General features: G+C 46.5%; 1 protein-coding gene across 2 annotated transcripts in view; it reads right to left on the bottom strand.

Annotated features, from left to right (window-relative positions):
• LOC146598206 (mucosa-associated lymphoid tissue lymphoma translocation protein 1-like) overlaps positions 1-22,536 on the bottom strand; it is a 31,810-nt gene extending 9,274 nt beyond the window's left edge. For both annotated transcript variants that reach the window (XM_085300689.1, XM_085300690.1), the window contains exons 1-12: positions 22,427-22,536; positions 21,718-21,836; positions 21,213-21,366; positions 20,299-20,477; positions 19,654-19,750; positions 16,889-16,915; positions 15,691-15,894; positions 10,079-10,256; positions 4,135-4,209; positions 3,275-3,402; positions 2,608-2,739; positions 1,895-2,046 (exon numbers count right to left, since the gene is read on the bottom strand). In XM_085300689.1, the coding sequence (XP_085156815.1) occupies positions 1,895-2,046; positions 2,608-2,739; positions 3,275-3,402; positions 4,135-4,209; positions 10,079-10,256; positions 15,691-15,894; positions 16,889-16,915; positions 19,654-19,750; positions 20,299-20,477; positions 21,213-21,366; positions 21,718-21,836; positions 22,427-22,436 (1,455 nt within the window). In that variant the 5' untranslated portion in view covers positions 22,437-22,536. The remainder of the gene's footprint in view (positions 1-1,894; positions 2,047-2,607; positions 2,740-3,274; positions 3,403-4,134; positions 4,210-10,078; positions 10,257-15,690; positions 15,895-16,888; positions 16,916-19,653; positions 19,751-20,298; positions 20,478-21,212; positions 21,367-21,717; positions 21,837-22,426) is intronic.
• Between the last annotated feature and the right edge of the window lie 129 nt (positions 22,537-22,665).

Below are 22,665 nucleotides of genomic sequence, written 5' to 3'. Positions count from 1 at the left end.
CAGATGAATTGCACACCACTGCCAAGATCTGCTGCCGTGTCAGCAAACACCGCTGGAGGTCAGTGTGTGCTAGCTCTGCCATGGAGCCAAATAGGAACAGGGGATCCTAGAGCCCTAGCTATACAGGTGTCCCTTTCTGGTCTCCTCAGTCCCTCTTGCACCAGCTCTGGAAGCAAGAGCAAGTAGATGGACCCCTTTTTCCCCACAAGCACTAATGTGGGGCAGACACACACAAACACCTGCATGCAGACACAGACACCCACAAACAATTTTCATGCATGGTAAGGGAGCTCACAAGAGGAAATGATGCTCCGGCTTGGTACTGAGTAACAGGCAGGATCAGGCTCCAAACCTCCCACTGGACGCACTGSTCTGCATCAGTGACTACAAGATACTTAGGGTCAGCATCCCTCCAGGAGCAATAAGGGTCGAAAAATCCACCACAGTCGTGCTACGCTTCAGCAAGCAAGCTACAGAAAATGAGTAAGACTGTTAACAAAAAGGAGCAGCAAAGAGAATTAAATTCTTAATAGTGGCACGCAGACCACTGGAAAAGACCATGCTGAGAGCATGGTGCCTTCCTGTTAGGAGAGGTGTGAGAAAGGGTACAAGGAAGCTGGTATGGCTGAAGAGCAAACAAGTACATTAGGATATATTGTTATGTTAGGATACATTAGCACAGCATATTAAGAAAGCATAATTCAAAAAGCTAGAGCTGTTTCCAAACAAAGAACAAAGATCAACTCCAGCAGATTAAATACACAGATTTAATCAGGCAGGTTAAAAAAAAAAACAGTTTGAGGAGTAACTAGCTAAAGGTATCAAAACTAGTGTTAAATCCTTTTTCCAATGCATTAGGAGCAAGGAACATGGCAGGTAGTTTGTGGAATRCTAATGCATGCAAGGAGCACTCAAACAGTACAAGGCTTTTGAAGACAGGCCAAACGGATTATCTGGGTCAATGTTATCAGAAAAGGGGATCCTCACAGAGAACCAGGCACTATAATAGCAAGTTATGTGAAAATGTAACTCTCAGTACTCAGCAGAAATTGCAACTTCTRTTAAGAAATGTTAGGAAATGGACAAAGAATAAATTTGAGAGTGCCATTACACCTCTATGTAAAATCCCTGGCTACACACGCTTGAGGGCTGTTCTGGTCCCGCTCATCCCCAGGGTACAAGAGACCTGCTGCACTGACAGCTTAGGAGACGGAGACAAAGACTGAACACAAGTGCTCATAGAGCCTGCGGTTGTTGAAGGAAGAGCTCACATTAATGGGGATGTCTGTCTTCATCCCATCAACTCCTGCAGGCACTCTGTCTGAAGTGGGGAGGAAAGAGGAGTCTAGACCTGGTGCTGGGCTGGAGAGAGGAGGAGCACAGTGATCTCCAGTGCACGTAGAACAGGCATATGAGTGTGCACAAGAACTGTCATATGATGAGAAAAGTCACTTCCTTTTTCCTCCAGTCACTGCACAGGGCTGGTGCCACAGCTCCTGTTGGAATCCTCTCTCTGAGCAAGGAGCAACCAGACCCAACAGAACTCTTACTTTTGAAGAGGAAAGCTAGGCTAGACACCCCAGCAATGAGCCTAGCAAGCAATAAATGTGATTCCCTCTTTTAGCTCAGTGTCTGCCTTTGCATATGGGTTCAGCCTTTTCCACCCCTCAGGATTCTTCTGCCTGTGTAACATGTGCCACATCTCCCATTCTGCACCTATTTTCCTCTCCTCTTCCTCTGTTGGATGCATTTTCCTCCAAACTCACCCTGAAGCATGCACCCCACCTCCCTGCTGAGCTTGCAATAAACTCTCCTGTGTATGCTTTGGGGAAAGGAGCCAAGAAGAAATTGGAAACGGGAATTGGAATCCAGCTCCTCCCTGCAAAGGACTCACAGTTGGACGGCAGAGCAGGAGGCGGACATCAGCGATGTGGGACGGCGGTGCCTGCAGCTTGGCGCACAYATATATCACATTGGAGAAAACCTGGTGGAAACGGAGCTCCACCCGTGCCCCACATGGGAACATCACTATTTCATTAAGCAGCTCTGAAAGAGAAAGTCAAGCGGGATGAGCGCTAAGCGCAGCACTGATCTCCTYGAGGGATCTCTCCATCAGCCCCAGCTGCTCCCTGTAGGCCAATGTCACCCAACCTCTTCCCAAATAGCTGTGAGAGCTCTCCCACCGTCCAGCACTCATGGAAGCTGTGTGTGCGCAGCAGCCCAGCTGCTGTAGTGCCAGGCCTACGTCTCAAAGTAAAGCRCTCCTGTGCTGTGCTTCCATTACTGCTGTGCTGCTGCCTGTCTGCTTGCTGTGTTGTGACCCCCCAACTAGAGGCAGAGCAAGGACGAGAACAGTTTTTTTCCCCCCTACACATTACACAGTGCTCACCCAGCCACCAGCACTGTCAGAGTCTCACACTTGGTATCTTCTCACCTTTCCTCCTGTCCAGCCTGGATACTCCCCTCCTCACCCCTATCACTGAGGAGCACAGAGGCTCCTTGGTCCTCTCAGCCCCACCATGCTCTTTTGGCAAGTCTCTYTTGAATTTGTCCCTCAGTGCTCCTCCTTCCCTGCCTGTTAGCTCTGCCTACTACTTGCATGCTTACCATGGCTGCGTCCCCAGTGTAGTGTGGCTGCTCCCAAGGGGCAGATAGGGTCTGTCAGGGCCCGTGCTTCCTTCAATGTGTGCTTGATCTCCATCACCTGCTTCCCAGTGACCAAAGGATCCCGGCCAATATCTGAGAGAGAATTTTAGAGGCACTAAGGGCGCTGCAGCACCCAGAGGCATCCARGTCCCTTATTTTCTCATCTTGACTTTAAGTTCTTATATGAACATCCTGGTGGTGTTGCYGCCAGGCTACTAAAAGCTTTCACAATCATGTCCTTCTGTGCCTCTATTGCATTTCTGGCATGGCTGGACTCTCCCTGGTTGTGTTAAATGAGATAGACTCACCTATGCTGCAGGGTGTTTAAGGAATGGATAACCAATGATTTAGATAAAAGCCTTAATCTACTTTAATGATCTTACTGTATCTGCTCTGCGACTCCTGATCTCCCTCTTTGACTGCCAGGGTTCCCTGCTTTCCAGATTACAAACATATGCATTTTCTATTTTTAAGGAGAGGGGAGTGTGGGTGCTGATCTTCATTCTCACCCTTGCTGGGAAGGCCAGGCTGCAAAAATGTTGAACAGTCATCACTCGCTTTCTGCTGATATCTCTTATTACAACTGCTACTGAAATAAGTTGTTTCTAGCTTAAAAACACTCCCTTACCTTCTAACACATCCTCCAGCATGTGYGTAACTTTTTTCTCCTGCAGAATATGTTTCTTCAGATATTTCATGAAGATCCCGGAGCTGAATTCCCCATCCTGCAACTCATAGGCTTCTGCATCTTCACTTCTGMAAAAATAATGACTTGTCTTCACCTTTCTGCGATTGGCATGAAACTGGTATATTTAGGGCTTGCTGACATCCAGTCTATGTTGGCTGAGTCTARCTTTGTTTAGTTTCTCATGCAACTGCACAAGTGAGGGTGGGAAAAGCTTGGGGTGGGAACAAGTAGAAGGGAACAGATGGAAGAGGAGAGCAGTCTCCTTTGCCAGCCCTGGTGGGYGACAGCAGCTGAAAAGCCTGTGGAACTTGTGTTAGAGCAGTAAATAGTGCTCTTGCCCATCTTAGGAGGCTTCAGGTAACCTGCTTGTGGCACATGTGCCTTGGGATTCAGGCTCAGGCCTAGAAGGACAGATGACAGAAGCTGATGCCACCTTCACACATAACTTACGATTRACGAGCTGTGTGCCTAGCTTTACAGTCCTGTAGTTCAGGAGAGGCATACACTGTGTTTTGGGGAAAGACTTCATTCACAACACCTTGGAAAAAGGTAAGACTGAATGGTGGGTCAGCTCCAGCCACTGGCAATGCAGGGAAGGAGGAAAGAAGCACTTGAAGAGCTGACACTGAAGGTGAAGGGTAAGARCCAGAAGAAATATAACAAAGACTCTCTCAAGCCACCAAGGATGAAGGGATGTTAGGAATTAGGGCTATGCCAGCCCCTGTCACCASGAGCAGGTGCCTGCTTTGGGCTGTGCTGGAGTCTTGTGTCATGGTGTGGGCATGGCAAAGTATACTTACGTGGCATAACCATAAACAGTATTGCCCCAGGGCTCCAGTGGCTGCACCTGGGACAGGGCACACTCTGGGTTGTACCTGGAAAAGGAGATGAAGGTATGAATTAGTGTCAAGGCCACTGACCAGCGGCCATGTGCCTGGAGGGGACAGAGCTAGAGTGCTTCACAAAACCTGTCTCCTATGGGTAGCAACGGGATCACCCCTCACATCAGCAAACACTCCTGTTATTTGGGCAGCAGCAGAGACTACAGCYAGGTGTCCTATGAGGAACCTAAACCACAGGGCAATAAGTAGATAGGGCCAGGTCTGGCCTGTCTGTGCTGCTGAACTGCTCCCTGACCTGCAAGCAGGCCTAGAGCTGCAGGTACAACTGTGCCTCTGTCTCCCCAGGGTTAGYTTTTCCACAGATTCAGACAGAACATATAGTGGTTCATTTCCAAGAGCAGTTAGATCTGTCCGGGGTGACTGGTTCCCACCAAAAAAGCTGTCAGGATAGCATTCAATGGCAAGCCTTGCTAAGGAGCTCATCTGACTGGAGTCAGATTGGACAGCAAAGGACTGGTTGCTTCCGAGGTTTGAGGTTTACACCAGTGACTTGGAGCTGTTCCCAACAGCACAGGGACAAGAGCTGAGAACACAGGTGGTGTTATTCAGGCACAGGGTAGTTTGCTGGGGTTGAAGCTGTCAAGCTGAAGAGAACAGAAGGGGCTGTTATACGGCCAGCAGCCAGCAAGTTACCTACTGCTGGTGGTAAAGTCTGGAGAAGCTGTTGAATGGTGAATATTCATCTGGCTTGTATAAATTTTCTAAAGATGCTCAYAAGAGAAATGTTGGAAAAGAGATGATTCTAAATACGAACATTGAATGGGGAGATTTATCTGCCTCCAGCTTCTCACAAACAAATGGAGATAGCTAGGATTYCAGGCCTGAGGAGATAAGACATCAGATCCAAAATAAGTTGAGATCCCTGCTGTCCTCAYGATGGGTGCTTCTCACCCAAGGCTGCACAGATACAAGTTGGTGCCTGCCTTTCATGACTGCACCAGCAGGCACACATTGCTACAGCTGCATATTTTCAGCAGTGGCATTTCTAGACCCTGATCGAACACAGTGGGAGGCCTGACAACTGCTCACTCCTGCATGAGCYGCCATTAAAGTCTCATTTATACAGCACATCTCATGCAACTCAGTTAYAGAGAATGCAATTCTTAATCTGCATTCCAGATAGGAGATGGTGTCTTCCTTCTGTCCTAAGCAGCAGGTGCTAGAAAGCCTCCTAAATCAGTGCCTAGGAAGGCAGTGTGCTGAAATTCCTGGAAAAAGTAATTGCACTCACCCAAAATTAGCACTGGTCTACACATAAATGTACTATGTTATGCACAGACTCCACATTCCAGGTTCCTCCTGCACTGACACTGAATACCTGCTACCATTTGGCCAAAGGGGATGTATTTCTTATTGACTCAGCATTCCTGATAGCAGCACATGGGGTGAAGAGATACTCCAAGTTAAACCCTTCTTTGTTAGCGCACATGCAGCTCCTCTTGGTTCAAGTGGGGCTGAGCAAACAGTCAGAAGATTGCAACTATCTGCAATTCTCAACATTAGTCTAATCAAAAGAGCATTGGGAAAGAGTACTGTTTTAAGGAGTGGTGTAAACAAGCACAACTATGAAATCCAGATGCTTTGCTGAGCTGAAACACTGACTTCTGTTTCTCATGAAAAATAAACCCAGGAGAGAGTCTTCTACGGCAATCCATTGTGAGCCCAGAGATAACACCTACTGCACTGAAGTGCTGTGTTTGCTGTGAGAAAGGGTAGGAAAGAAGTGTTAGATTGGTGGGGGAGAAGAGGAAAATAGCCACGTAACCACATCTAAATGTCAGAGCACATTTCACATCGCATCCTTCTCCCAACACACCTTAAGAATTCACTAAGCACAGAAACCGCTGGTGATGCCAAGAAAGGAAACAACAACCCAAAAGCTATTACACAGATTGTTGTCTTTCATGTTAGAAATCCCAGTGCAGCCTTCACACAGCAAAGCTACATATTGCCATGCTATATTCAGGCAGTGCATYTGACATCTGGATGAATTCCTGGCTTAACCTTTGCCCCCAGATCTGGCATGGGCTGCAGTGATGATTCAGCAGCTCCACTCAGCAAAGCTTATCTCAGAATTACRGAAACACAGAATGACTGAKGTTGGAAGGGATGTCTGAAAATCAYCTAGTCTACCCCCCCTGCTCAAGCAGGGGCCCATGACATTGTCCAGGACCCTGTCTAGATGATTTCTGAATATCTCCAAAGATGGAGACTCCACAACCACTCTGGGCAACCTGTTCCAGTGCTTCAGTCACCTTCACAGTAAAAAAAAGCTTTTCCTCATGTTCAGATGAAACTTCCTGCATTTCAGTTTGTGCCTGTTGCCTGTTTGTGCCTGTGCCCTATCACTGGGCACCACTGATAAGAGTCTGATCCTGTCCTCTTGACACCTTCCCTTCAAATATTTATATACATTGATAAGATCCCTCCTCAGTCTTCTCTTCTCTGAATATTTCCAGCTCTCACAGCCTTTCCTCAGAGGAGAGATGCTCCAGTCCCTTAATCATCTTAGTGGCCCTTTGCTGGGCTCAGTCCAGTAGCTCTATATCTCTCTTATACTGGGGAGCCCAGAACAGGACACAGTACTCTTGGTATGGTCTTACCAGGCTCGAGTAAAGGGGGGAGGATCATCTCCCTCAACCTGCTGGCAAAACTCTTCCTAAGGCACCCAAGGATACCATTGGCCTTCTTGGCCACAAGGGCATATTGCTGGTTCATGGTTAACTTGCTATCCACCAGCAATGCCAGGTCCTTCTCTGCAGAGTTGCTTTCCAGCAGGTCAGYCTCCAGCCTGTACTGGTACATAAGGTTATACCTCCTAGGTGCAGGACTCTGCACTTGCCTTTATTGAACTTCATGAGGTTCCCTTCTGCCCATCTCTCCAGCCTGTTCAGGTCTCTCCGAATTACAGCACAGCCCTCTGAGTTATCAGCCACTCTTTCAAATTTTGTATCATCAGCAAGCTTGCTGAGGGTGCACTCTGYACCTTCATCCAAGTCATTGATGAATAAATTGAAYAGAATTAGATCCAGGATTGACCTTGTGGGGTACACTGCTGATTACTGACCTCCAATTAGCCYTGCTTCCAACTAGACTTTGTGGCATTGATCACAACCCTCTGAACTCTACCATTCAGCCAGTTTTCAATCCACCTCACCGTCTGCTCATCTAGCCCACACTTCATCAGCGTGCTTATGATAATGTTATGGGGGACAGCATCAAAAGCCTTCCTGAAGTCACAGTAGACAACAGCCATTGCTCTCCCCTCATCTACCCAGTCAGTCATTACATCGTAGAAGGCTATCGGGTTCGTTAAGCATGATTTCCCATTTGTGAATCCATGCTGATTACTCCTGATCACCTTCTTATTTTCCAAACACCTTTCTCGTGCTTGGAAAACAATTAGCTGCTCCACTGCTCCATCACCTTTCCAGGGATCGAGGTGAGGCTGACTGGCCTATAGTTTTCCAGATCTTCCTTCTTGCTCTTTTTGAAGGTTGGAGCAACATTTGCTCTCTTCCAGTCCTCAGGCATCTCTCTGATTGTGATGACCTTTCAAAGGTTGCTGAATGTGGCCTTGTAATGACATCAGTCAGCTTCCTCAATCCTCGTGGGTGCATTCCATCAGGCCCCATGGACTTGTGTATGTCCAGTTTGCTTAAGWGATCCCTAAAATCTGAACCTGCTCCACCAAGAGAAAGTTTTTCTTTCTCCAGATTTTCTCCCTGGTTTCCAGGGCCTGGGATTCCTGAGAGCTGRTCTCACCAGCAAAGACTAAGGTGAAGGAGGCATTCACTACCCCTGTCTTTTGTGTCCTTTGTCACCATGGACCCTGCCTTATTCAATAGTGGGCCCACATTTCCCCCACTCTTTAGTTACTGATGTATTTCTGGAAGTTCTTCTTGCCAATCTTGACATCCCTTGCCAGATTAAATTCCAGATGGGCCTTGGCCTTCCTAGCCTCGTACCTGCATACATCCCTATATTCCTCCCAGGTTGCCTGTGCCTGCTTCCACCTTCTGTATACTTCCTTCTTCTGTTGGAGTTTTTCCACTAGCTCCTTGTTCATCCATGCAGGTCTCCTGCCCCCTTTGCTTGACTTCTTGCACATTGGGATGGACTGTTCTTGTGCTTAGAGGAGGTAGTCTTTGAATATCAACCAGCCTTCTTGGATTCCTTTTCCTTTTACGAACCTATCCCATGTGATTCTTCCAAGCAGGAATTCTGCTTCATCTGCAGACCAGGGGGACACTCATACATCCCCAAAATATATCCCTATCAGTGTATCCTCTAGAACCCCATGCTCCTGCTCATTTGCAAGCAGTCCCCTGCCTGGTGTCACACTGGGGAGAACAGCAAGGTGCTGCCACATGTGCTGAGAAGGCAGAGAGCTACTTGGTGCAGAGATGGGGCATGCAGTGTGCTGAGGGCAGAGGGGAGCAAGAGGGAGGACAGGGAAACTGGAGATGCCTCACTATGAAAGTACCAAGGACAGAAACTTCCAGCACCACTAGCAACTTAAAGCTGTGAAAGGCAGGATAAGTATCAGCTTGTAAACCTACTCAAAACAACTATTTCAAGCTCTGTCCCTGCATCTAAAGGGCACAAAAGATTTAACATCTTTCCAGGGTCTGGTGGTTCTTTCAGCRCAGAAGAGTAAGATGCCTGTAGTATCAAGATCTCCATCATCCAGTGAGTTCCCAGTTCTCAGTCCAGGACCACAGGAAGAAAGGCGAGACTCTACTGCTTTTGCCCTCCAGGTCTTTACTGACCTGTAAGTCTACCAYAGGAGTCCCAAATAAATGAAATGATGACAGCTTTTACTGGAGAAGTCTAACTAACCCTACTGAAAACGGGCAAAKAGTAATGTTCTGCAGCTGAAAAATGAAGGGGTTTTCCACAGAGAGGGAAAAAGCTGATCTCCACCCTCAGCATCAGCCTCAATCCTACTTCAAGGCATGAAGTCTTAAAGGAAATGTCCAGTAAAACCAAGTAGCACAGTTTAAGAAACAGGATGGGGAAAATATTTTATATTGTCCTCTTTTCACTGAGACATTAACAAAAACACAGCCAAGAGAAAACAGTCCAGCCTAAGCATGCAGGGCAACACATACAGTGAAAGCACAAAGTCAGTGAGCAAGTAATCACAKTGGGCCAGCTGGCACGTCAACCACACGCGTCCCACAGAGTGCCAGGAAAGAGCCAAACTTGCACGGCGGGCCTCARTGGCCTTCCTGCACTAGCAGGGCCAAATAGCATGAGGCAGGGAAACAGCAGAGGGATGTTGTGGGATGTTGTTATAGCCTACCAGGCTGGGCGGTTCAGTGCAGGGGGAAATCATTTGGAGATGAAGCAGAGAATGGGGCCACTGTGATGGAGCTGAAATGCAAAAAGACAAATCTGTACTGTCTTCGCACTTAGCAGCAGCGAATGCTTCATGCTACAGCAGAGCTGGCCTTGCACAGACTTGCTCTAATAGCCTCAAGTCTGTCAGGCTTCCTCATTGCGGAAAAATCAAGGAAAGGTCTCCAGCCCCTTCTCTGCAGCAGATCTCAGGCAGGATCTGACACTTACAAGGCTGAACATAATGTGTGACTGACAAGGCTGCCCAGGAGAACCTGCAAGACCCAGTAATCTTGGAGACTTCATGACGCAGTCTAATAACCTGTGACAAAGGCCTCGGCTCAAGAGAGAGACAGAGCACATGCCCCTGGCAACCCATGAGAACATCTCTGAACAGTGACATTGCTGAATGAGGGCTGAGGCTGACAGCTGCTTTCCTTACCCCTCTAAATGCCATGTTCTGCCCATCCCTAAAGAAGAAAGGTGAAAAGCACCCTACCATTTCCTGCAGGTATCCAGAAGAATGAGATTCAGGGCTGTCCGCCGCTGCTGCATCTTCTGGAGGATCCTCTGCACGCTGATGCAGTTCTCAGGGGCGTAGGGCTGTGGGGCATCAATAGGGACCATGTAGTTCCTCCCCGAATGTTCATATCCATGGCCGGCATAGTAAAATATAGCTGGGAATGTGATGAGGAAAGGATAAGTCACAGTGCAAACCTGCAGACTCCTAGCTCCCCATGACCATGTCCCATATTCCACCCTGAAGGGATACTGGCACAGGACAGACCCGGGCCAGTAGCAACTTTAAGCAGGAAACTGGAACTGAATTGACCTCACAATTTTGCCTTTCTTCAAAATTTCCTCCTTTCAGACCTGAGAGGYTCTCCTCTACTTACGCCTTCCACCACTGTTCTTCAGGAGACCCCAATGTCACGAGGTTTGGATATTTGCCAAACAGTAACAACCTGCACTACAACATCCAGGCTCAGAATCTGAAAGGCTGAGTTCCATTTTTGTACAAAGTTTTGATTAAAAGAGGTTTGGCTCTTAGTGAGAATGAGACAATGGACAAAGAAGTGTTTCACCCTGATCAAAATATACTAACAATCTTTTAAATGCGAAGCTCTACAGCTTTCTAGTTTTGGAGCAGACACTGGCAATGCATTAGGTGATGGAAAACACCCTTCAGCTTTCAAAAGTCTGCTTGTACTTTATTAATCAGTGAAAATCAAGACAGAGACCTGACCATGTGTACTGTATGCTTCAATGATCTCAAACCAGCTACCAGCCCTGTAAGGTGGGAGTCAGACTCTTAGAGGAGTTGGTGAGAAGGGACCTCTGGAGTCCAACATCCAACAGGGATTTTGGTTTGGAGTTTTACTCTTAAGCATGTAAACCATAATAATAGTTTCTGCCTTCATGAGAGAAGGCAATATGGGAACCTCCAGCTTGGAAAGCCCAGCACAGAGGAGGCCAAATGTGGTGCTTCTCTCTGACTCCCATTTAGCTCCCCACATATGCATTTGCAGAAGGGCTTTCTTTCCATGAAGGGATCCTCATGTGAGCTGTAGCCTTCTGAAAGAAAGCTGCGCAGAAGCTTGCTAGCCCTTCCCAGCCCCAGTACAACTGTTTGCGGGATTTTGTTGAAAGACAGCTCAGGGAACTGAAAGGCATTGAAAATAGCTCRACAAAATGACGCAAACAGTTGTGTTGCTGCAATTACGGGACAGTGGAGAACCAGGGTTCAGAAATAGGAACAAGCAGCTAAGAGCAAAAGCAGGGGAACTTCTTAAGTCAGATTTGCTGCCACAGCCCTTGCTTCATTGAATAACCACCTCCTCTACTTTCCCACACTGCTCCTGCCTCTGTAGTTTGCAAGACATCCATTTGATTTTTGATGCTGGAAGGGATGTAGCAAATGGAGCAGGAACTGAAAGAGTGAGAGTATGATCTCATAGTAAAGACAATCTAAAATCATCTTTGGTTTCTATTCTCAAGGGATGAAAGTTACTCAAATGGCTGTTTTCACAGGTGCCTGAAAGGTTTGGGTTCCTCTTCTTCTGGAACCCCAGTCAGAAGCAGTTGGCTTTGACTTGCAGAAGTTTTAAACTTTCATAACTGGCAAACCAAAGCCACAAAATCCTGCTTTGAGACTCTAAGAGTATCAGATGGGAAGTATTCTGAAAAAATCAGATGCAGGATTTTGGTTTTGGCCTCTAAAGTAGTAAAGCACTTCTGGCTCTCATCTGTCTAGTTCTGGTTTCTGTGCATAAAATTAAGATAATGAGATCCCTTACCAGACCAAGGCACTGGTCTGATAGCATCACTGACACTTGGGAAGAACTTGGAAAGAACTGAAACATAGAAAAGCCCCCCAAAAGTGATTAAATCGGTAGTCATTGCAGGCTTTCCATGATGAAAGTGAATCACATGCAGGGATCATCTCTAACTGAGGAGAGTAAAATAATATAGGAAAGAAAAATATTAAATAATAACATATAAACATACAAACATATAAAAAATAACACAGTGAGTGCCAAATATCATCTGCCCCAAGTATGGCATAGTCCTTGTCTATGAAAATACAATGCAAATGTGTCAATAGATACAGCATCAAAATGCACAGACGCAGAAGGGCTCAGGTTAAGACAACACAAACAGCTCCGGACAGCACTTTCTAACCTTTGGGGGCTTGTTTTGCAACCTGAATAAACCATTGAGTGCTCCCTGCACTACACAAACCACAAAATAAAAATGACTCTAGTTCCATTCAAGAGAGAGGAAACATCAGGATTCATGCTGGCTGAACAACTTTGCTGGAAATCTGTTCTAAACGTAATCTCTCACTTTAAACAACCCCCTCAACATTTTGAGTAAAAGAAGATTTTTTTTTAATTAAGCATTTAATTTCATTGTCTTCCCACGTTTTGCAAAACTGCTGATCCAAGACTGGCTTCTGAGTACCAAAATATAAAAGGGAAGTTCCAGAGACTGGTTATAATACAGGAAATGTCAGCATACAGCTTAAATAACATATGACGATATATTCCTAGTATTTCACTTGCAACTTTTTCCTCTGTTGCATTTCTGACATTAGTTTTTGACTAGGGACTTTTTAGGATGGTTGAAATAACATCTAGGGAGAGTCCTTGCTGCCTGAGGGTTACATATTCAGCATGGGTTTGGGGCCTGCCCTTCTAAGAGATCTAGAGAGAGAGCAGGGAGAAAGATAAGCCACCATCCCTGGAAGGTGAATTAAAAAGCTAGCTAGATCACTTCAAACATGTAGTCACACAACAGCTCTGTGTCTCAAAAGGAAGCCTGTGTTGGCTCAGGTCTTGAGAAATCTCAGATAAGGTTCAATAATAAACCACGCAAAGTCCTGCATCGGGGCAGATAACCCCAGGCATCGTTTTGGCTGGGGAGCTACTGCTTGACCAGCAGCCCTGGAGACAAGGGCCTGGGATCATGACGACCACCAGGCTGAAGGTGAGCCAGCACTGGGGCTCTAATGGGGGTAAAGCAAAACACACAGGAGGCTACACTAGGAGACGCACGACCAGCAGGGCAAGGAAAGCTGTCACACCCTCTTCTTGGCCATGGAGAGGCCCCACTTGGATCCTGTGTCCAGTTTTAGGGCCATCAGTTCAAGAAGGAGATGGAGAAACTAGCAAAAGGCCAGCAAGGGCTGTTGAGAAGGTGGGGTCCAGGGTTAGTCTGGTAAAGTAAAGGTAAAGCCAAGGTCTAACAGCAGCCTAGAGCTCCTGTACAGGCTGTTACAGAGACAACTCTTAGCAGTGGCAGGTGTAACATGGGGAAATGGGCACAGACTATACCTGAGAAGGGTCAGGCTGGACAGGAAAAAAGACTTATCCCTGGAGGGTGGTGCAGCTCTGAGACAGGCAGGTGGAAAAGTGAGGAGCTTCATGCTTGGAGGTCCTCAAGACCTGATAAAGCAAGCCACAACCAGCCGGATCTTGTGTGGATGACAATCTTGCTGTGAGCAGGATTTGCAGTCTCCTGCTCCCCTGCAAAAGTCCCTTTGCACCAACCCCTGTATAGGTCACACATGGCTTTGTAAGTACATACAATGGAGGCCTGGTCATGCAGAGAATCCCTGAATTAAAAGAGGCCTAAGGTGGTAAGGTACTACTTTTTTCAGCTCTTAGCAACATCCTGAAGCTTCTGCATCTGAGCTATCTGAATTCTTAATCTATCAACTGGTTCTGGGCCTTTATTCTGAAGCTAGTGCTTTGAAAGGCACACACAACGTTTAGGATAAATTGTTGGCTTGTTCTAAACATGCACTTCTATCAACATGACAAGTTCATTTCAATGACTTGCTGTTCACCAGTTTATTTTAATGTTATGCAAGACAAACATCTGAAGATACACTGGAAGATGCATCACAGCGAGGAGCTGTTCTGACCTAGAAACCCTGGGGCAATCAGCAGACAAACTGACCAAAGTCCTCACTGCAAGTCTGGATGCCACCCAAATATGACAAGTCTTCAACTTGATCACTGTACTGGGGCTAGCCTGATGTTTCCTGTCTCGATACATTAGCAGGCCACTCAGCATAGAAAGCTGTGAAGAAAAATCACTATTCAGTGCAGGCTATGCCTGCAAACACCTAGAGCTTATTAAGGTTAATATTTTCCTCAGCTGTTAATATTTTCCTTGACAGTGCACAAAATCAATTTTGCCATAATCAATGGCCAAGAATGCAGAAAAACACTGGCAATTTTAAAAAAGGCATGATAGCATGATAGGTTTGTCATTTAAAATATTTTTTCTCTCCAATGCTTACGAAAATAAGGGAATCTCAGTGTAAAGAAAATGTTGTCTGGTTGCCATATGCTATGGATAAAGATTTGCTGGGTAGATCTGCAGCTGCATCCATGGAAGAAGCATGGGAAGCTCCCCACGGGAGCCCAGGGAAGCAGAGGACTCTGGTGAGGGAGAGAGGAGGTAACGCCTGAGATGGAAGAGGATTTCAAAGAGAAACCACAAAAGGAAGTTTACAAGTGAAATCACAGGAATAAGTTGTCATCAGATGATGCACTCAGCCCAAGCAGTGACAATTGTGTGTTCCCTTTCCACACCAGCTGAACCTCCCAGAGTGAGTCAGAGATTCCCAGAAGGAGGTAGCTTTGCTGTATTTCTTCATATTAACATTTCGTTTGTGGCCTTGTCCTTATCCTTTGCACAACATCCAAATCTCACACTGATCACCAAGCTGGCATTGGCCTGCACGTATGTCTTCTGTCAGAATATCCTAGAACGTTACTAAGACTAGAGGACTGGGAGAAAAAAAAAGCATCATACAAAGCAGGCTGTGCCTCTCTGAGGTTTGGAAGAAACCATCTACCAGGTGTTTCCAGGGTATTTTGTCATGTTGAGAGGGCCTCACAGTCCCCAAAAAAGCTATTTCCACCAACGACYGAATGCTTGCTTTAAGATCCACAGTATCTATTCTTCGATTTCATTTTTAAGGGATGGTCAGTCATGAGGACAGTCTGTGATAAGCTCAAAGCCCAGCAACTCCAAACTAAGGTACCTAAATGCTCTACATTTCTGCAAAAAAGCTGCTAGTGCCTCAAATTTGACCACCAGGAAAGAGAAACAAGGAAATTGTGGCCAGCTGCAACAATCAAAATGGGTTCTTACCCTTGCAAAGGAACTCTGTGGAGCCACCAATATTCACTTTAAAAACAATCTCCTAGATTTTATCTTTTCTTAGAAGAAATTAAAACAGCTTCTCCCGTGCACTGGCTCCCCAAAATCACAGCACTGCAGCACAAAACCATGCTATTTGAGTTAAAAGCTAGACACGCGACAGAGAAACACCTGTTATGACTATCTGTAACCTGACCAAAACTGAGCAGCATTTATCTGGATGCTCCTGCCAAGTCTGATACTCCTACAGACTGTGCTGTAGGGCTCCCCTTCCCCACATAAAGAAAAGTTCATAACAGCTGTTACACTAAAAGAAAGAAATTGAAAAGTTATTGCTGAATCCTTCCTCCTCCCTTGCATCAACCACTGTTAAGCTTGCATTGGCTATTGCCTACTCAGCCTCAGTGGATGGCCAGTCTGACTTTGCCTTACCGTAGACCCCTTTCCCCAGGAGCTGCAGGAATCGACTGACCGCTGTCATCATCTCAGCCTTGTTCAGGTCCAGAAGAGACACAACCTGGAACCCCAGTTGCTTTAGAAGAAGACTCAGTTCAAATACATCTGTGACAGGAGCCATCAGGTTTGGATGATGCTGGTAATGGTTGTTGCCCACTAAAAGCGCTATCTTGTCTGTAGCTAACAAACGACAAAGCTGTAAATGCTCAGCTGGGATCAAGGTATCATTTCATTCAATTAGACTGATGATACATGAAATCTTTTCTTACATTTAGTCAGGATATATATACTCTACACTGCCACAATCCTTGAGTTGTCGTTCCCCACCGCCCCCACCCCAGGGTATAGTATTTCAGTGAACAAATCTAGTTTTTAACTTTAAGTTTTGTTTGACTTGTCCAGAGAGCTAGCAGCTTCACATTATGCCCTTCTGCTTGGAACCAGAGCAGTGTTTTGGGGGCTGGGAGGGCTGTCAGCAGACAAATCAAAAGGATATTTTCATTTCATTCTCAGGCATTTTGGGGTCTTTTAAACATTTTGACAAAATACGGTCTCATAACCATCATACTGAAAGCAACACTTGAGAAGTTTTACTTGGAAAGTAAAATCCCAGCAGCGCAGGAGAATCTGTGGTACTGAAGGTATTCAGCATCCACTCTGTTGTGTCCGAGTCCTGCATGCCAGCAGTGCCTTGGAAGCGGGAGCACGGAGCCAGGCGTAAGAGCTCCTTTCCCCCATGAGTTTGAAGGCCAGAAGTCCCAGATTCTTGTTTCATTTTAGCCCACAGCTTCCACTGTGGGAAAACCAGCCACAGGAGAAAAGAACTTTGTCCTCATCCAAGTACCTCTTTCAAAGAGGGCAAAAAGGTGTCATGCAAACAGGACTTTACGAAGTCATTTGACAGGCAGAGACTGCGACTGAGTGACTCATTAGGAATAGTCTTACTCCATTTGCTGRGACTGACTAGTTCTTGGCAGGGGATGAGACTCATTCTGTGCTTTGCAACTTTGATCCCAAAAGAACAGTGTCAGCAGAGCCAGTGACAATGTGGACATAAAGGCTCAAAATGGTCTCCACAGGAAAAAYACTCCTATGTCATGTCCTCACATCCACTCCAGAGCTTTACTTTTAAAGAGGGGAATAATTGCTCAGGAAAAGTACTCACAGTACTCACCAAAAAACTTTTCAGAGTGACATGTACCTGGAAAAGAAAGAAGGAAAATGATAAGCCCATGCTCAGCACCCAGCTTCCCAATGCCAACTCCCATCACAGATGGGTCTCAAACCCATCCCCACGGCCCCTGGCTATGCAAAGCTGGATCAAACACCACAGCAGTGCAGCTCAGTGAACAACACAGGCTATTCCTCAAACGAGTTTTTCACTACCCACTTAAAGATACTAGTCTAGTGACCAGTCTAGACAAAGCAAAGCTCACAGAAGGGGCAGGCTGGGGGAAGGAGGGCTAGTGTGGAAAAGTCACTACTGCCTGTCAGGAAGTCTGTACTGCTTGTATCAGCCCTGCCTGGGCTGCTGCTCTTCCCAGGAGGACCTGCCTGCTCCCTCATTGCGGGCAAAGCAAAGGAAACAGAAGGACTCGGGGAAGAAACTCAGTCAACATAAGTTTCAAAACAAATATCATCTCCCCATGAATGGTCAGCACTTAGGAAGTAGATTGTTTGCTTTAGATTCTGATAAGATTTCCAGAGCATTTCAACACCCTGGGTTGCCCTTCTCTGCCTCTTACTAATTCTGGCTCAGAAGTGCCACCCCAAACATGAGTCATTTTCATGAGCTCCATAACCTTCCCTGCCTGACTAGGAGCGCAGCATGGTACTTCATTGGTGCAAGCACGTCCAGTGGGCATCAGCACAGGCATCCCATCCCCTGAGCTCTCTCAGTTTAAAGTTATCATTACCCTAACAGCTTCAACTTTTTTTATATAATAATAATAAGGCCCAGGAGAAAGCCCTGAAACCCTAAAGGCTCTAAATGAAGAAAGTAAGGGAATATTTTTTAATTGCATAAATTTCATGAGTTTGAAAGACTTTTATGACCTGGATACGCAGTGCTGACAGTGCTGCTAATGCTCCATGGATGCCTGGAAAGCCATCAGAACAAGCCCATTTGTCCTCTTCTGCCTCCGGCAGAGCTGCCTGTTGCATGTTAAAACTATAGAGTCTTCACATTTTCAACCCAACCCAGTCCGATACTCCTTTCCCACTACTCATTTATCTTGAACACTATTTTGCTAGCTGCAAGGAGTGAGGGACAGTAGACAAGGCTCCCTAGTCAGACAGGAGCAATTTGCAATTTAGAGAGTTTACAGCCAGTCTGAACAGTCAGATAAGAAACCTACGGCATAGAAAAATCTCTAGATGGAGTCAAGAGCCAGCAATGCCATCCTGTGCTATTTCTGTTTCATGGCCTAGCAAAGGCACAGGACCAAAGCAGCCATCATACTTTGTATGTATGAGGCCCTGGAAAGCCATCTTTTCACCAGAATCCCTCAGATCACACAGGAAGCACAGAATCAGGCCTGACCTACTAGCAGGAGCAGCTTGAACCTTCCTGAAATAAACACCATCCTTCCAGCTCTGTAAATCTGAGCACGTAATACTTTCGCTCAGTAAGACAGTAAATTAGTTTCAGCAAAGGACCTGAGTACAATTTGAGATGACACCTATTAAACCAGCACCTCAGCAGGGCAAGAACACCTGAGTGAGCATCGAAGAGCACAGTCTAATACGGCAGGTTTCTTATGAGCTGATCAGAGGTGCTTTAAAAGCCACATTCAAATGCGCACAACCAAAAATTAAAGCAGATGGAGAGTGAGCAGCCAAATACCCAGGATTCAGCTATGCCCAGCTGCCTGCATGCTGATCTGCCTGCCTGGCAACCTATCAGCTCTGACACAGGTCACCAGTTCTCCTCTCTACTCTCAGGAATCAGAAAGACCTCATCCGAACCCCCTGTGTAGCTCCATGTCCCACAAGACACTTCACAGAATGCAAAAGCCTTTTCAAGTTCAGTCATGCCAAAGGATACAGCAGCATCCCTGTGGTCAAGTAGCTGTACAAACATGCGGGAAGATCACTGAGTTTTTTATTTTACAGACACCACTTCCCTAGCTAATTTTGAGCTCTGTTATCAAGGAATTCCATTTATCACTGCTCTGGCCTGTCAGCAGGGACTAACAGACACCCATGTCTTCAGCTAGGGAGGGCTTGTGTAGCTCCACTGAGATCATTGCTTCAAGTATATCCAAGGTGTGAAATTGTGCTTTGCAGGCTGTTTCAGTGACAGCTGCCACAGGACTGCCAGGACTCTCCAATTTCTCTGTAGAGCCCCATGTTGCCTTTTCACAAGTTGCTATGGCTACAAATGGTTTCTAGCTTCAGCAGCAGTGAGTCTCTCCAAAAGCCCCATATGCACCACCTCTGCCTAGCATCCCCCTCCACATTTTAGTGCCCAGCACATTATTGCTCAGGGTTTGGCATGCAGCATTCACACAAATGCACACAAATTTTTCTAGACAGGAATCAAGGCTGAAAAGTAAACAACCCACTGTTTAACATGGCTATTTTTTTAATGACATTCTAAAAAAGAAATAATAATAATAAGAAAGGCACTTGGAAGCATTTTGTGCTGTGCTCTGCTGAGAAGTGGTATCTCAAACCAGTGACCTTTTTTTGTTACTAACAGTGTACAAGATGGAGGAAAGGTGTAAGTATCAGAGCTGCGCGTCCTACTACTTCTCATCTAACAGCCCATAGCCCAATTTCCCCTGCACAGAGTGAGCCCCAGGATAACATTGTCGCACTGGGCTCCTTGTTCACCAGCACAGCCTTTCCAGGCGAGAGCGCTAAAATCTTCCCTGCCTCACTTCTCACGCTAAAAGATGATTTGTAACAAACCAGATGTTAGTTGGCTCTGCTCACCCACGTGAATATCCACTGCATTGGTCCAGTGCTCTCCACGGCTATTAGAAGCGCAGCAGAGGTATGTGCCGGAGTCGCTGACCTTTGCATGGCTGATCTAGACAGATTGAAAGTTAAATCGCATTATTTATGATGAATGCTTGCGTTCTCCTGACAGTATCTGCCAAACATCCGTGTTCCCAGAACTCAATGTTTCTTTTGTTGCTGTTCACCAAGACCTTGTTCTTTGCCTGAGAAAACTCAGCCTAATAAGCTTTTCCATGACTTTTCTAAGAAGCTCAGTAAGCTCATACAGAGTTTATTGCAGACCTCAGCTKCTAGAGCACAAGGATCTTCTGCCAAACCCTCCCTTCTTTCTCCAGCAGCCCTGAAACACTGTGCCACAGCCATACCCTGTCCCTGGAAGCCATGCTGGGAGAACAGTGCATGACTATAATTGGGTTGCCAACTTTTCCTCATTTTCTAGATCTCTGTTCTCACACAGATCAAAGCATGCCTGGGCCTTTAAGAGCCAGGCATATGGAGGGTGACAATAACATATTTTAGCAGTCTTTCCAAGCCTTCTGAGGTTCCCCCATGCTTGTGACCCAGCAGTGAGCTTCTCTCATCATCCACAGCTTATGAACCACCCAGAGGCAACATTACCCAGAGTTTTTTTTTCTTCTGGTGTTCCAGCACATTCCCGTTATGGTACCACTGGAAGCTTGGGGCTGGGACCCCCATGGCAGCACACTGCAGTTGTAGTGGCTTCCCTACTTCTACCTTCTGCTCAGTGGGGTTGAGGATGATGACTGGTTCTCCTCGCCAAAGCTGAGGGAGTAGACCTGTGAAGCAASAAACAGAGTTGATCCTCTCTGCCAGGATAGGAAATAAAGGCATTTTTTCCCCTGTAAAAGAGTCTGGGCAGACTGCTAGAAAAATAAATTGTCTCCACTTGCATACAGAGATACTGTCCCGCAGTAAGGCTGCTATTCTGGAAGTGCCTCTGTATCTCCTGCTCTTGGAGCAGGGAGTCCTCAAGAGCAACATCTGTAGCAGTAAGATCACTCACTGACAAACCATAGCGATACCTTTTGCTTTCCAGTCCCAAATGTGCCCTGATGCCTGAAGAGGCTCAACATCTCCTGCCAAGGGTGCAGTCAACATGCTGAGGTCAGACACACCCAGAGTTATTTTGCTCAGCTTTGAAATAGCCAGACTGCTGTTCTGAGTTTCTTCCTTGAGTCCATCTGCCAAATGCAAATTGGTAAATACCCAGCATAACATCTGTTTGGGAAATCTCTGGTGAGTTATCAGCAGGAGGCACAGGTAAAAACAGCCTGGGTTATTGGTATCCTAACAGGATCTGACATATCCAGAGCAGAGACAAAGTCRTCCAGCTTGGACCTGTACAGTCATTTCACTAGAATAATCTTTCTGTATGATGATTTTAGAGCTGGGAGGACACACTCACCCTAGAACTGCAAAGAGTGACTGTTGCAAGGGGCTGCAACATTTCATCCATGGACGATATTTGTGCAAAACATAAAATAGAGAAAAGTGTGAAGACATGCTCATACCTCTGGCAACACACTGATGGACCTCCACTTTCACCCAGTTAGAGAAGACAGCATTTTTATAGAGGTCATTGACTCTGCAGGTGTAGAGTTGGGTCTGCTGTGCAGTGATGAGCAAGTCTTGTTCAGTGGCATCAGGAATCTGGCAGCAGACAGACTAAAAAGAAAACACAGGCCAGGGGCAGCACACACCATTTTCATCACTGGTAGCAGAAAGCACTAGGAGGACCTTGTTAAGAGCAGGAAGAGTGGAAAGTCCCTGGTTTTGTCCTCTCTTCCAGTCAGAAGGATACAGGAAGGAGGAGCCTAGTACCCCCACGTAGCATCTACTGAAGCTCTAGGCAAGCACAATCATGCAAACATATCCTATTTCCTTCTGCTCTTTGTTCTTTTCACTTCTACCTTCCCAGTTCCCATCAGATTTGTCCATAGAAAGTCATCTCCATTATACTGCAGTGCATTCCACTAGCTTGTGACTGCATGGGCTATCTCCAAATAAAAGCATTACCTGGTGCTGACAAAACCATTGGTACTGCAGAGATGTGCAGGCCTCAGCTCTGCATCGCAGAGCAAAGGAGTATCCAACAGGGACGGAGACGGAGACTGGCTGCTCGGTGATCACAATGGCTACAGAGAAACAGATGCTGCTTTGTAACACAACCAAGGAGACAGAAACAACAAGGCAGGCGTGCAGGATCCTCACCCACACAAGTCCCTCTTCCTCCTTCAGAGGAGAACGGATCCAGCACAACTCAGGCTCTGCTTTGGTTAGACCAAGGCTGCTTACTTCTGTTTGGTGCTTTCTCATAAAGCAGCTGGGCGCACAGCACTGCAAAACCTGTTGTGCACTTTCTTCTGGAAGGGAGTAAATCCCTCAGATCCTTTAGGAGTGGGCTACCTGCACAGATGGGCCTCATCCACAAAGGAAGGACATTTAGGAAAATGAGGTAGCCCTACTTCCAACACACAGGGATGCCACTGTTTTTTAAAGAGTCTTATTCACAGCTTAAACATACAAGTCACAGCAATTTGAGGCATATGCTTTGTGCTGTCCCAGACAAAACACAACACAGGCATTTCTTTGGTACAGATTACCTATAGGGACTACTCAGTTTGCTTAACTGACAATTTACAATCCCTAGCAGCACCTAATCCAGGACACCAGCTGCAGCTCCCCAGCAGACTCCGTGCCTGAACACAGTCAGGGACCTGCTCACCTTTCTGCATCGCTTTAACAGCAGCTTGTCCTCCCAAGCCTGCATGCACGCAGCTGGACTCAACAGCAGTCAGTCTTGCACTCGGATTTTTCCCAGTTAAGAAGCAGCATCTGCCTAGGGAAGGGAACAGCAGAGATGGTAAGGAAGCTCCAGGTTCCCCGTGGAGTATATCAGAGCCTGGAGCCACCAGGACTCCCCCTCTCCATCCTCAAACCCCATAGCAGGCTGCCGGGGGGGGG

Source organism: Rhea americana, unplaced genomic scaffold (assembly GCF_003343005.1).
Source record: "Rhea americana isolate MKP2758 unplaced genomic scaffold, rheAme1 scaffold_168, whole genome shotgun sequence".
NCBI lineage: Eukaryota > Metazoa > Chordata > Aves > Rheiformes > Rheidae > Rhea > Rhea americana.
This window is presented reverse-complemented; position numbering and strand designations above follow the sequence as displayed.